The 13,712-nt window shown below is 40.4% G+C and overlaps 1 protein-coding gene across 1 annotated transcript; it reads right to left on the bottom strand.

The window, feature by feature from the left end:
- Positions 1-482: 482 nt before the first annotated feature.
- Positions 483-10,520, bottom strand: LOC118523867 (hyaluronidase-4). The gene is made up of 3 exons (XM_036073681.2): positions 9,567-10,520; positions 2,750-2,839; positions 483-1,175 (listed from the first exon to the last, which is right to left on the bottom strand). The coding sequence occupies exons 1-3, from the start codon at positions 10,518-10,520 to the stop codon at positions 774-776; spliced, it is 1,446 nt and encodes a 481-aa protein (XP_035929574.1). The 3' UTR covers positions 483-773.
- Between the last annotated feature and the right edge of the window lie 3,192 nt (positions 10,521-13,712).

Below are 13,712 nucleotides of genomic sequence, written 5' to 3'. Positions count from 1 at the left end.
TGTGAGGATTTTTGCTTGCAAAAGACACAAACCACATTTTTATGAGCATGACATCAATTTCTGGATCTAGAGCAATGTCAGCCTAGGCAAGCGTGACTACTATCCTGCCGCCGTTTATAGTGTTTAAATTGCCAGGGTCTGTGAGAGAAGGACTCATAGTGGGTAAGAGAAGCACCATACTGGAATAGATGGCTTTGCAGTGAGTTGGGAACAGCTCCCCTTGCCTCGGTCTCTGCACCCCCATGAGAAGCTACATCAGGACCTGGGTCTGCAGTCAGTGTGCTCAGGTGGGGAACAGAAGCCCAGCGTGAACCTAAGGCTGGAACAAGGAACTTTGTATTTGGTCCTTTTCAGTAGATTGAATACCCTGAGGTGACCTCTTCTGTTGAATCAGATAATTACTTTGTAATCTGTCCTTAATACATTGAGGGCCAGAAAAACCAGACTTTGAAATCAATAATTTAATATGTATATTTACACACACACACACACATGTTCATATAAAGACTAAAATATACTAGGTCTAGTTTAAATACAACTTAAACATTCCAGTAATGAAGAAGACTGCACTGATTTTATTCCTGGATCTGGTTTCTTAGCCAAATCAGAGCCAAATAAAGTAATATGTGCGTGTTTATGTTAAGGGACATACGTAATGTCTACTTATGATACCTCTCAATGGATTTCATAAGAAAAAAAAAAAAACCCATCCTAAGTTTCATCTCTTCTCTAAGTGACTATAGGCCATACAGTTCCCGTGAAACTCAATTCTCTCACAACCGAGCGCTCTGAGAACCTGCTAAAACCAGCAGGCTCAGTGTTACTAGTGAGCCAGAGAAGGAGGAAACCCCAGAGCAGCCGTGGGCCATCTTCGTCCCTCTGCAGTCGGCTCCTTCGTACCCCTGATAACAATGACAGGAAAATTTCTCCTCCATCGCTTCCAGGTCTGTGTCAGATGCTTTTCCTTTCACAATAAATTCTCCATCCGCGGAGGCCTCTATGTGGTAACTGGCAGGGTTCAGGTGAAGGTAATCTGGAGCTTTCCAGACCTTCCTTACGCATCTCCCGTTCCTCCTACAGAGGTGAAGACTGCACACCTCAGCTGCTCGGGTCACGTTGACTATGTAGCTCCCTAAATCAGAACTCACATACTGCTTCACCTTGGTACAGTTGCCCTAGGAATGTGGAAACAAATGGGTTTTAGTGGCTTTTGGCACTGACAGGGTTCGAGCGTCTAGGCCCCCAAGGCAGTTCTTTGGCCTGGAGTGAAACCTAACATCTTGGCTCCAGTTGGTTGATCTCTTAGGCTCAGGTGCTGTAACACAGGGGAGCTGATCAGAAAGGATGAAAGGTCCAAGGGGCAGGAGATGGAGAATAGGTTACACTAGGGCTAAGCAACTGAACTTGCAAATGGGCCCCAGGGTCAGCACACCCTGCCTTCTTCCAATTTACATCCTTTTTTCCTCCTTCTAGCCCCCAACTTAATAGGTGTGAAAAAAAGAACAAGCCCAAATTAGAAATCATGCCAGAGCTGCTGTCCTCTGGCCGCCCTTTGGGTGTTGTGATACCTTTCCTGGTTGTATAGGAACCTGAATCCTCATAGTCTACCGATTTATTGTTAACAGTCAACCTGTAGGTTCCTGGATTTATCCTGTTAATTATGCTCAAGTATCAACTGCCCTGGGTTCTGGACTTCTGTATACAATTCAAACACAGGAAAGCCTGGAAGGCTGACTAGGTCATTTTTTTGTGGTTCCTGTTATGTGTTCTAAACAGAGGCCACCTGGTTTGTGCACTCAGCTTCCTCTCATGAGTCGCATGGGCTGGAGGGGAAATATCACACCTAGACAGTCAGGAATTGATTCTCCTCACTTCTACCTAATTCTTATATTGGACAGAGGAGACTTTTAACCTGAAATTGTCACAAACAGTTTCATGAAAGATACCTTGACAGCAACAAATTGAGCCTGTGCAATTCTAAGAATAATATCAGATCATCACGAACTTGCAAAAAATTCAATTTAACAAAAAATGTTGATACGAGTATTACAATTCCAGGCAAATGTATCATGCTATAGAGATATAAACAAACAGCATCTGGAAATACAGAAGAGATCGTGATTAATGTGGATTGGGGAAAACTAGAAAGACTTATTAGAGTAAATCATATCTGATCTGGGAGAAATTTGAAGGGAGCTATAGATCTCACTTTAAATGCTATTAATTTTCAGCTAATTTCCCCATAGAGAAAAAATAGATTCAATGTGGAGATTAAAAAGTTACCATCTGTTTCTTCTTCTCAAAATAGGATGTAACACATTTTATGTAGTAGTTAAATGCAAGGGCTCCAGAATCAAACTGTGGTTAATGCCAGCACACCATTAACTAGCTTAGCTAGCTGTTACCCTAGTTGGATTTTCCTCTCTTGTTTCTTCATCTATAAATGAGGATGGTAGTCCCTACCTCATAAGGGTTATTATGGTCAGTAAGTGAGCAAATCCAAAACAAAAAGCATTTAGCACAATCCTAGCACATAATAAGTAGTCAACAAATGTCAGTATTATGATTACTATCTTAACAAAAGTTAATATTACTGTTGAGCTCCTTCTGTGTATTAGGCATTGATTTGGACTTTACTTCTAAAGCTGGTTTATTGTGGGAGCCATGAGAGCTCCGACTGGAGTTAGCTATACAAGGAAGAGCAAATACTTTAAATAATATTAACTGTACCGTCAAGGTCCTGCCTTACCTCAGATGAAGTTAAATTCATGTCTCCCCAGATGACAATGCCTGCAGCTCCCAAGGCAGCACTTTCTCCAATGGTACTGATTAGATCTTGCTAGATTGAAGAGAATAAAGTTCATTATTCATTTGGATATAAAACAGCACACCAGGGATTAAGATTAGAGGCTGAGTGCAATATAATAGGATGATTCTCCACTTTCTTAGAGTAACACTAATGTTGAATAAACCAAGGCTCAAAAATTACACTGGGTGTTATACGCAAACAATGAATCGTGGAACATTACATCAAAAACTAATGATGTAATGTATGGTGACTAACATAACATAATAAAATTAAAAAAATAAAATAAAAAAATTACACTCCATAATCATATGGAAGAACATACTAAATATTTTTAAAGAAAAACCTGCATTTTGCCAAACAGGATATTATTTTGATGACAGCCTAGAAATAGCCACCGGAAGCTATTTAATCAAAGTCAACTAGGGCTACATGCACACAAACCCGCCATATGTACATGACCCAGAAACAGAATCCAAAAGTTTTTCTTCGCCAAATGTGGAGAACACCTCACATTCCTCTTAGCTAAATTCTCTTCCCAATTTGCAACACTCCTGTGAGGACTTCACCTCTACAGGGACCCAGAGGGGTTTTGTGTCATTTGGATCCCAAGGCCAGGCAAAGGGACACAGTGTTAAGGACCTACAGGCTCTGATTTGGTCTGCCGTTATATTTCGTCTCTGAAACTATTTGTGTATAATTTCAAAGTACCTGACTTAATGGGCTCTATTTATGACTCATCCAGTCATGATAAAGCTGCCGGACTTTTTCTTAATATGTTAAGGTAAATGAAAACAAAATTTCAGCAGGGGAATTTTGGTTTTGTAATCCTAAAGGATTTAAGTGTTTAAGGATTAACATGGACTGAGGCCATTTCAGAAGGAAATTAGGAGTTGAAGGTATGCAGTTGGTTTCCTAATTTAAGGTCCTATGGTAGGTTTCCTAGATAATTAAATTATAGTATATTCTCCCACTGTTTCAGATACTAAGCATTCACCTTTTACTCCAAGGATGAATTTCCATCAGTTACCTGCTAGAAAATGTAACTGGGTGATTTGGTGGGAAATAAAAGCAGAACTTTATAATTGTATTTTGCCTGGGCCTTTTATATTAAAATCAACACTTGAGATATATCTTCTTATCTGACACTTTTATGGTCCACTCAAAGGTTTTACAATTTCAGTGTTTAAAGTTTTATTCTTTTGGAAATTTTCAAGAAGGGTGGAGATTTTGGTTTAAACGACTTTCCCTTTCAGGCTCACATCCATTTCCATTTCTATGACCACGGAGTCGGCTGAATAGGTCCGAGCTGACATAACAGGAAAGGAAGGAGTTTTCATGAGGCTCTAACGAAATAGTGGAAGTGAAATGTTTTTGAAAATTATCTATGATATGATGAATATGGGAGGGGCCAGCTATGTAGTGCCCAGAATGAGGACTCTGCTGGGTCTACACCCATTGCCTCTTTGGGCAAAGATAGAAGGAGCAGGGAACCTCCCTCCACTCACTTTGAATTCAGTGAAACCATATTCACACGATGTGATCAGAAGGGCCAAATCCCCCAGTGGCCTTCCATGAATTCCTATTACATGTATGTTACACCTTTTTCAGCTGTCCCACAGTTCTGGAATATTCTATTCTGTTTTATTTTGCTTTGTTTTTTCTCCAGTCTTTGTTCTCTTTGCTTTTCAATTTCAGAGGTTTCTATTGAGACATCCCAAGGCTCGGGGAGTCTTTCCCCAGCCCTGTCCAGTCTACTAAACAAGCCCATCAAAGACGTTCTTCATTTCTGCTACAGTGTTTTTGATCTCTAACATTTCTTTTTGATTCTTTCTTAGCATTTCCATCTCTGGGCTTACATTGCCCATCTGTTTTTGCATGCTATTAGAGCCTTTTGCATATTCATTATAGTTGTTTCAAATTTCCAGTCTGATAATTCCAACATCCCTGCCATATCTGAGTCTGGTTCTGATGCTTGCTCTATCCTTCAAATTCTGTTTCTGCCTTTTAGTATGTCTTGTGGTTTTTTTTCTTGATAGCTAGAATGATTTAATTTTTTCTTGATGGGCAAATAGATCATACTAGGTAAAAGGAACTGCTATAGATAGGCACTCGGTAATATGCTAGTAAGATGTAGGGGAAATGGAAGGGTTCTATAGTCCTATGATTAGGTCTCAGTCTTTTAGTGATCCTTTGCCTCTGGTCTGTGAAATTCACAGGTTGATCAGTTGTGTTTCCCCCTTATTAGGTGGAATAGGTTGGCTAGATGGGGCTAGGAGGACATTTCCCTTCTTGCAAGTGGAAGACTAGAGCCAGCTGGAGTTGAGTATTTCCCTTCTCCCAGTTCACTTAGGCTCTGATAAGTCCCCAGTAGGTTTGGCACTGGTTAAATAGTTTCTCCTGAGGGCAGACCTTGTTAAGAAGAACAGAATGTTCTTGAGTATTCAAAATAATTCTTTTTCTCCTGCCCCCTGCCAGATGCATAAAAACATTTTTCTCTGATATTCCTGTGAGTACCTGATAAGCTTTTGGAGGGAAAACTCGCAAAAGTATACCCCTACCCATGACCAAGTCCCCTGGAGTTTTTAATCTCTCAGATTTTCCTCACTGAGCCTCCAGCAATTCGTCAATTATAGTTCAGGTTTCCCTACTCTGGCTGTGGTTCCCACAGAGATTTCTGATCTGGTAAGTTGTGATTCTCTGTGTTCACCTGCCTGCCTCTCGAATTTTGAGGGCATCAATTTTCCCTGTGCCATCCCTTCTCATAAACCTAGGAAGAGTTGATTTTTCTTTTTTTTTTCTTTTTTTAAGAAGACTTGATTTTTCAGTCTGTTTAGCTTTTTACTTGTTAGGATGGAGTAGCAACTTCCAAGCTTCTTACCATGCTGAACTGGAAACCCTAAATCTCCCATGAATTCCTTTGGGCTAAAGCAGTGTCATCAGAGGGAAGTGGGAGACACAGCATTTACATTTTGTATTTATAGGTTATAAGTAAGGAAGCTACAGATGTTTGCCGTGAAACCCACACCTTCTGAGGTTGATTATCAGAAAGGAATGTTAAGGGGCATCTGGGTGGCTCAGTTGGTTGAGCCTCTGCCTTCGGCTCAGGTCATGATCTCGGGGTCCTGGGATCGAGTCCCACATCGGGCTCCTTGCTCAACGGGGAGTCTGCTTCTCCCTTTCTCTCTCCCTCTGCCTCTCCCTCTGCCTCTCCCCCTGCACATGTGCTCACACTCTCTCTCGCTCTCTCTCTCAAATAAATAAATAAAATCTTAAAAAAAAAAAAAAAAGGAATGTTAGTTTCTTCCCAATGTGTCCTTTAGAGTTTATTGGAACTGATTCAACATGGCGAGTCTTTATGCACATGTTGACTAGAGGTAAGGAATCAATAGCAGATATTAATGCAAATTTCTCTACTAGATTAGCTCACTGTCACCTAGCTGAGAGCAGGGTACTGAATGAATCACAGAGCAGCTATGTTTTGGAGACCAAAAGAGCAAGGGCACTATTCAGTGAGGGAAGTCACAGGTAAGATGCCTCTGGGAATAGATAAGGACCACATGAGAGCATGAGCTACATGAGTGATGTCACATGAAAGAAGAAATAAGGGAACAGCGCATGATGTAACAGCAACAAATATTCCAGGTCCTAGCGTTTTCTCCAGCACTCCCTGATGCTCACCACAGTGCATATAAGTAAGGTGCCCACTGTGGGGAGCTGGAGCATCACTAATGAGCTCCCTTTGCGTGTTACCAGAGGAAATATTAATTAATTAGAGGGAAAGACATTTTTAAATCTACAGTCAAGAAAACTCCTTTCGTTATTTTTTAAAACATAACATCAGGTTTTATTTAGGTTGTGTGTATGTAAGTAGTGTAGGCAATCTTTTGTGTGAAATGAAGTGTTACTGCCCCTGTATCATCCCACCAAGCTATGGCTGCTGACCTCGATTCTGTTCTTAGATACTCCCTTTCCAAGTTTAAGGCTTTGGTCCTGTTAAAAAGTGACAGCGGCACCACATATATTTTTTAGTATCTCAAATTTTCATATCTATTTTCTCATTTGATTTTCATAATACTTCTGCTAGGTAGGTAGGGCAGGTAATACTGTCTCATTTTATATATTAAGACAATGAGTCACGGAGGTCTAGACAGCTGAGGCAATTTGCTACTTATTGGTAAATCGTTTCTCTAATCCTAACTGTATATGTATGTGTACACATGCACAAACACGCACATACATAAACAGACTCTGAACTGTGGTTATCAGGGTGCTGGTGGCTCAGACGGTGGAGCATGCGACTGTTGATCTCAGGGTTGTAAGCGTGAGCCCCACACTGGGTATAGAGATTACTTAAAAATAAAAAGTCCTAAAAAAATAAAGTGCAGCTATCTTTGGGAAGATCAGAAATGGAAGCCATTATTAGTCATTTATGATTTGGTATAAATGAATATCAGGTTTTTAAATTTTTGTGGGCAGATTTTTATGGAGGATAGAGTAAAATGGTGGGTAAACTGATGGTTTAAAACATTTGGAAATACCTTACCATTTAGAAAGTTTTCAGAAGGATACAGAATGATTCCTGGGACTGCCAAAGAGAACTGTTTCTTGATGAGACCCTAACTGTTGTTCCTTCTTTTCTTAAAATAGAAATATTTCTGAGGCTGTAGCTACTCAAGGAAGCTTATCTAAGTTTACCAAATGTGCAGAATGTACCAATAGTGTCAACTAATCTTTCAAAATGAAGACTTTGTCCCTTGAAGTTTATTGTTTCTTCCGGAAGTAAATTTATTATCATCAAAGATAGAAACTTGTTTAAGTCAAATATAAAAAAGGAAAGAAGTTTCATAGAAGAAAGTAATATTTAACTTTCAGTTCCAGGGTCAAGAAGATCTAGAGGACTTTTTAAACCTCCCAGGTAGTATTGATTTCCTATCATTCTTAATCATTTGTTGATGACTTTTCGGGGAAGTACAGATATCAGTTCACAATAGAGACTTTTTTCTTCTTTACTCACCTCATTAATGATGTCCAAGGCATAGCATTTACCAAATCCCGATACATCTGTGCCTTTTCTTCTTCAGAGGATTAGGCTGTATTCTCTATATACTCCATAGATACCTCCTGGTTATGCTAAAGCCCTCATCTGGGTTTCCTGAGCCTCCTTCCTTGGATGCTTCACAGTCAGAACATCTTTAAGTGTAAGTGTATTAAAATACACGCTGGTGAATTGAAACTTGTAATGGTGGAAAAGGAGGAAATGTGATAAACCTATAATATCCAGTAATATCTTAAAACACCACTGCACCACCCATGTGAAGGCCTGAACAAGTCTCAGGTCTTCTCATCATAGAGAGTTTACACATAATTATTGAAGTCCAACAATTAGAGCGGCAACTACTTTTAAGTGTTTATCTCTAAAAGTTTTTATTTGAGTTACTAGAGTAGCAAGGGGAGAAGAAGGGAGAGAAAATTGAGCTGAAAGTTCATCTATTTTAAAAGTTACCCTTATGGTTTTTGGGAGGTCTTAGGCTACAACAGTAAAATAAACAGAATAAAACTTGTATTTGTAAGTTTTACCCTAGGGTTGCAAAACCATCTACTAGTGATGAATTTATGACTGAATTTAAAAACTGGCACCACTCTTACCAACTTTCTATTAGCTATGGTCATAGTCAAGGATAAACCAGATGGCTAAATCTATAGATCCACCTACTTTTTACAGATTTGCAACATCCTTATGCCTTTAAAAAAAATTTTTTTTAATTTTTAAAAACTTTTTAATTGTGGTAAAAAGACACATATACAATTTATTGCCTTCACCATTTCTAAGCGTATAGTTCAGTAGTGTTACATATATTCACATTGCTGTGCCTCCCTTGTACGCTTTATCAAAACTGGTATTATGCATTAAAAAGGAAACACTTTCTTCTCTTGACATTAGATGGTGAGGCCAGGAGCTAGAATGCTTCCAATTACACTTCCACATGTGAGAGCAAACTACTCCATTTTAAAATATCCTCTCTGATTTTTCAGCCTGCCCACCATCAACTGCTTCAAAAAAAGCCAATCATGAGGGAGCACCTTCAAACCTGGGGAAGAAGGGGGGGAGGAGTTGCTCTTATTGCCTTTTAACCTTCCCTCCATAACATGTTCCTTAAAAGAATAATAAATAAGATAATTAAAATTCACTTGGCATATGGGGCGCCTGGGTGGCTCAGTCGTTAAGCATCTGCCTTTGGCCCAGGGTCCTGGGATCGAGCCCCGCGTCTGGCTCTCTTCCCGGCGGGAAGCCTGCTTCTCCCTCTCCCACTCCCCCTGCTTGTGTTCCCTCTCTCGCTGTGTCTTTCTCTGTCAAATAAATAAATAAAATCTTAAAAAAAAATTCAGTTGGCATAAATGAAGAGTCTAAAGGGATGGCTAGTCAAAGGAACAATTATGCTCCTTTCTAATAGACCACTAATTGAGAATTCTTCAAAGAACATAATTAACAAAGAAATGTCTCTTTTAGGGGCACCTGGGTGGCTCAGTCAGTTAAGCATCTGCCTCTGGCTAAGGTCATGACCTCAGGGTCCTGGGATCATCCTCTCCTCAGCCTCCCTGCTCAGTGGGGAGTCTGCTTCTCCCTCTCCCTTTGCCCCTCCCCCTGCTCGTGCTCTCCCTCTCAAATAAATATATAAAATCTTAAAAAAAGAAAAAAAAAATGTCTCTTTTAAAGACAGGGAGGAAATCCCCCCATCTTTGGCAAGGGGTGTCTTACCTTAGAAAGAAAAAATAAAGGTTCATTTCTGTAGCCTAGCCTTGTGTAGACGAATACAGGCAGAGCATAATCATGGGATGTCATGGCAGAGATCCTCATGGATTCATGCACTCGAAATTGCGAGAAACGCAAAATGTTTTCGTTGTCTCCAAGAGATTTTCTGACACCAATAGAAGGATATAAAGCAGCACTGCTATTCCAGAGCCAAGAGAGCTCATTGTTTCTCAAAACTTCCTCTTCTGGGCATGACCCAGTATAATTCGGGGCATAAACATTATAATTGTGGCAATCAGGATATAAATAATAACCCCAGAGGCCCTTGGGTCTACTCTTCATTCCCAGTTCAATGGTTTCCTTCATGAAAGCTTTTGCACTTTCTTCAAATGTTGCTTTGGCTAAATATTCAATATCAGTAGCTGATACGTTCTCTTGCATATCAGAAATCAGCTTTCTTGACTTCTGTCTGTAAACATCTTTTGTGTTCCAGTTACGGGCCCACTGGGGTCGCCAATATTCCCAGTCTATAACAGCAAGTCCACTGAAATCTTCAGCAGGGATGTAATAATTAATATCTTGGTCAGCTTTTTCTAGATGCACTTGCAAACTTATGTTCTGGGGGAGACCCCCATTAATGGGAACCCCCTGTGATGTATACCATGGATAGTATCCCAATCTGTTGACATAAAATATAGTGACATTTTGCCCCCTGGCCTTGGCCAGTGGGCTTCCAATCACCTGAAACACTTTCAAATTTAGTCCTATATTGTATTTTATCAAACACTGATCCGTTGGAGCATTCCAAGCAGCTATAAAAGGTTTCCTTTGATAAATTGGAAGTCGGGCAGGTTTTAGAGAAGAGATAGACTTCAGAATGAAGAATATGAGCAGCCATGACGTGAGATGTATTGGTTGAACAACACAAAACCTTAATTGTCCTTCAGATAATACTTTCATGATAAGATAAAACCTTATCTTCTGCTTTAATATACTGTGGAAGACCTGTAGGGAGATATAATTTTCTATTAGTGATATTTGGAGGAAAAAGACTCAAATACTGGATAGATATTATTGTTGTTACATATTTATATTTTAAGGTGCTTTTTATTTAAAGGCTTGAATATAAATAAATTGAGATATAGAAGCAAGGGTAGTGACTGAGCTTCTATTCAGGGGCAAGCAATGCAATTCAGTGAACATTCACAGAACTTCAGACCCTATGTCCAGAATACAAAATGAACAAGATGTGGTCCTTGCCCTCCAAAAAACCTCATGATCAAACAAAAAAATGCAAGATTATATCAACTATCATTTTGGAAAACTCATCAAAGCCTAGGCACCATTTTTAAGTACTTTATAAAATATTCATCTCATTTAATCTTTTTATTTTTTTATTTTTATTTTTATTATTTTTTTATTTTTAACCTTTTTATTATTTCATTAAGTAAGCCCAGATGTCTGAATGCTTTCCCAGGCTCCCTTGCAGCTAGGGTACTTATATATGTTCCTGGCCAGGATCCATCCTACTCTAGACCTTGTGTGTGTGTGTGTGTGTGTGTGTGTGTGTGTGTGTGTTTCTTTTTTCCTACTCCAGACTTTGAATTGAGATCTTGGGAATCAGAGAGCCTAAAAGGTGGTGGTGCCAGAAATTCCCACATCCAGGAGTGACAGTGCCTGTCGGTGCATCCAGAACCAGAGAGCCATGGTGTTGGTGTTAAGTGGCAGCATTGTCCTCGTGGGACAGGACTTTTCTGCTCAAGTCAGTGAGGTTTCGTTTTGGTTGGTTACAGCCAGGAACACCGACTGACACAGGTTTTTTCCATGCAATCTGTGGCTTTTGAGTATTTCCATCAACAAAACTGAGCGCAGCATGTTGTATGTAATTATCATTTTTAACCACCAGATGTCACCAGCTACACGGTATAGCATTTGTTAGGCCAGGACACTAGGTAAACCAAAATTTAAAATACTTTATGAAAAAATAAATAAATAAAATAATTTATGAAAAATAGAAAATCTGAACAGACCAATTACTAAAATAATGTATAAAACTTTATGCAAAGACATTAAAGAAGTACTAAGTAAACGGATATAGATATAAAATATCAGTTTTTAAGAACTAGGGAGGTAGATATTTTCTTCATCCATGAATTGAATAAATATCTGTATTCCTCCACAGAACAAACAAGAATAAGGTCACTTCACTTAGTAACATGAAATATGTTATACTGAAGGTATAAATTATGATTTGAAAAGAACAGTATTTCCAAGGGAATATAATTTTATGAATACAATAAGAGTCATGGTCCTTAAAAGTGTTCCTTATCTTTGATTTTTTTATTATGTTCTGCCTCAGGATAAGAAAAATTGATTTATCTGCATATGTGTTCATTAATAGGGGAGAAAAAAGCTTCTATTTAAAGTTAAAATTCAGGGGGGCGCCTGGGTGGCTCAGTCGTTAAGCGTCTGCCTTCGGCTCAGGTCATGATCCCAGGGTCCTGGGATCGAGCCCCGCATCAGGCTCCCTGCTCCGCGGGAAGCCTGCTTCTCCCTCTCCCTCTGCTTGTGTTCCTTCTCTCTGTCTCTCTGTCAAATAAATAAAAATTTTAAAAAAAATTTTTTTAAGTTAAAATTCAGTTCATGTTAGAGAAGGCTATATATGTATACAACAACAAAAAAAATCTAACCTATCAGAACACTTCCTGCTTTGGATCTTATTCAGAACATTGCTTTCCACTGATTATTGTTTCCCCTTTGGTCAGCCCCCACATTACTGCCTCAGAAATCCTCACCCATTCATTATAAAATTATCAAGTGATTCCTTCCTCCTTATCCTGGAACATTTTTATTCCCCTTCCTCTGGTGAATGGAAGGTGCACATTCCGCAGCAGGTAGCAGGCAGAACTCCTAATAAAATGTGCGAATTACACAACAAATACAGGCAAAATAAACAAGGAAAATTCAGTGCCTGTGTCTTCTGTTTGCTGTATGTCTCAGCTCTCTGCTTCCCACTCAGGCAGGACAGGGTGCTGATGAACCCTCTGTCACTCTCCTAATTAAACTTGGCTCCCTGAGAGGAGATCCCTTCACTTGGCACCTCCCAGAAGCTTTTCTATGCCCACACTGTGCAGTCACTGGCTGTCTGCTTCTCCTGCCCTCCTTCCCTCACCGGGGAACCTCCCCACACCTGCCCTTCCAAGCATGCCCTTGGCTTCAGAACTCCTCTGGACCCCTTGTGCTCATCCCGGCCCTGCCACCCAAATCCCCACTGCCGAGAGCTCTCCCCGTCTCTGGACTGGTTGTTACAGCATAGCGGTCTGTGCGGTTACCCACACTTAACCACGAGTCACCAGGAGCAACACCTGCCTTTTCTTTCTTCCTTCCCCCCGCTTACAGTCTACCCCGGAAGGTTTGCTTCTTTAAGCAAATCTCTAACTGGTGGAATTTTAGGAAGAGTCGGCAAGATATCCGGGGTGGGGATAAGTGAGGAGTTTAACTTGGACTTCTCCCCTAGATTTTATCCCCCAGTTTTCTCTTCCTAGGAGTAGGGTTTGTTCTGGGAACATATGAGGGGCTAGTTCCTTCCTTCAACAGGGAAACTTCTGTGAAGGCATTTTGAAGGCCCCTGAACAAATGATTCCCAGCAAGGCCACAGCTCCCAGAAAACCTGAGGGTGAAGGGAGGTAGCTTTCTCCTCAGACCCTTCCCCTGGTAGAAAGAAGAGCCACAGTGTGGAAGGCTCAGCTGAAGCTGCTCTGACTTGGCTTAGCCCACTAGAGGGGAAGGTGACAAAAAGAACAGAAAGCTGGGGCCTGCCTTATATCCAGCAGGCCTCAGCCCTCACCCCATCCTGATGTGAAGGATGGTGAAGAAGGGGGGAGGTCCCCCGGAGGGAGACGGGCCTGCCATGTGCACATACAAGAGTCTCAGAGAACAGAGAAGTCTCTATCCTCTGCTTACTCCTATTTCCCTCTCACTCCTTTCCCACAAAAGTGTAGTTGCTTGTGATACATTTAAGGGGGAAAAAAAGCAACATCCAGATTTCAGAAGCTGGAGACACTTAAAGCTATGCCGTGTTATTCTCCTGTCAGACAAACAATTTCACAGAATACCAACGTCAAGCAAGTTTAATCTCAGACCGTGATAAAA

Source organism: Halichoerus grypus, chromosome 12, assembly GCF_964656455.1.
Source record: "Halichoerus grypus chromosome 12, mHalGry1.hap1.1, whole genome shotgun sequence".
NCBI classification, from domain to species: domain Eukaryota; kingdom Metazoa; phylum Chordata; class Mammalia; order Carnivora; family Phocidae; genus Halichoerus; species Halichoerus grypus.
This window is presented reverse-complemented; position numbering and strand designations above follow the sequence as displayed.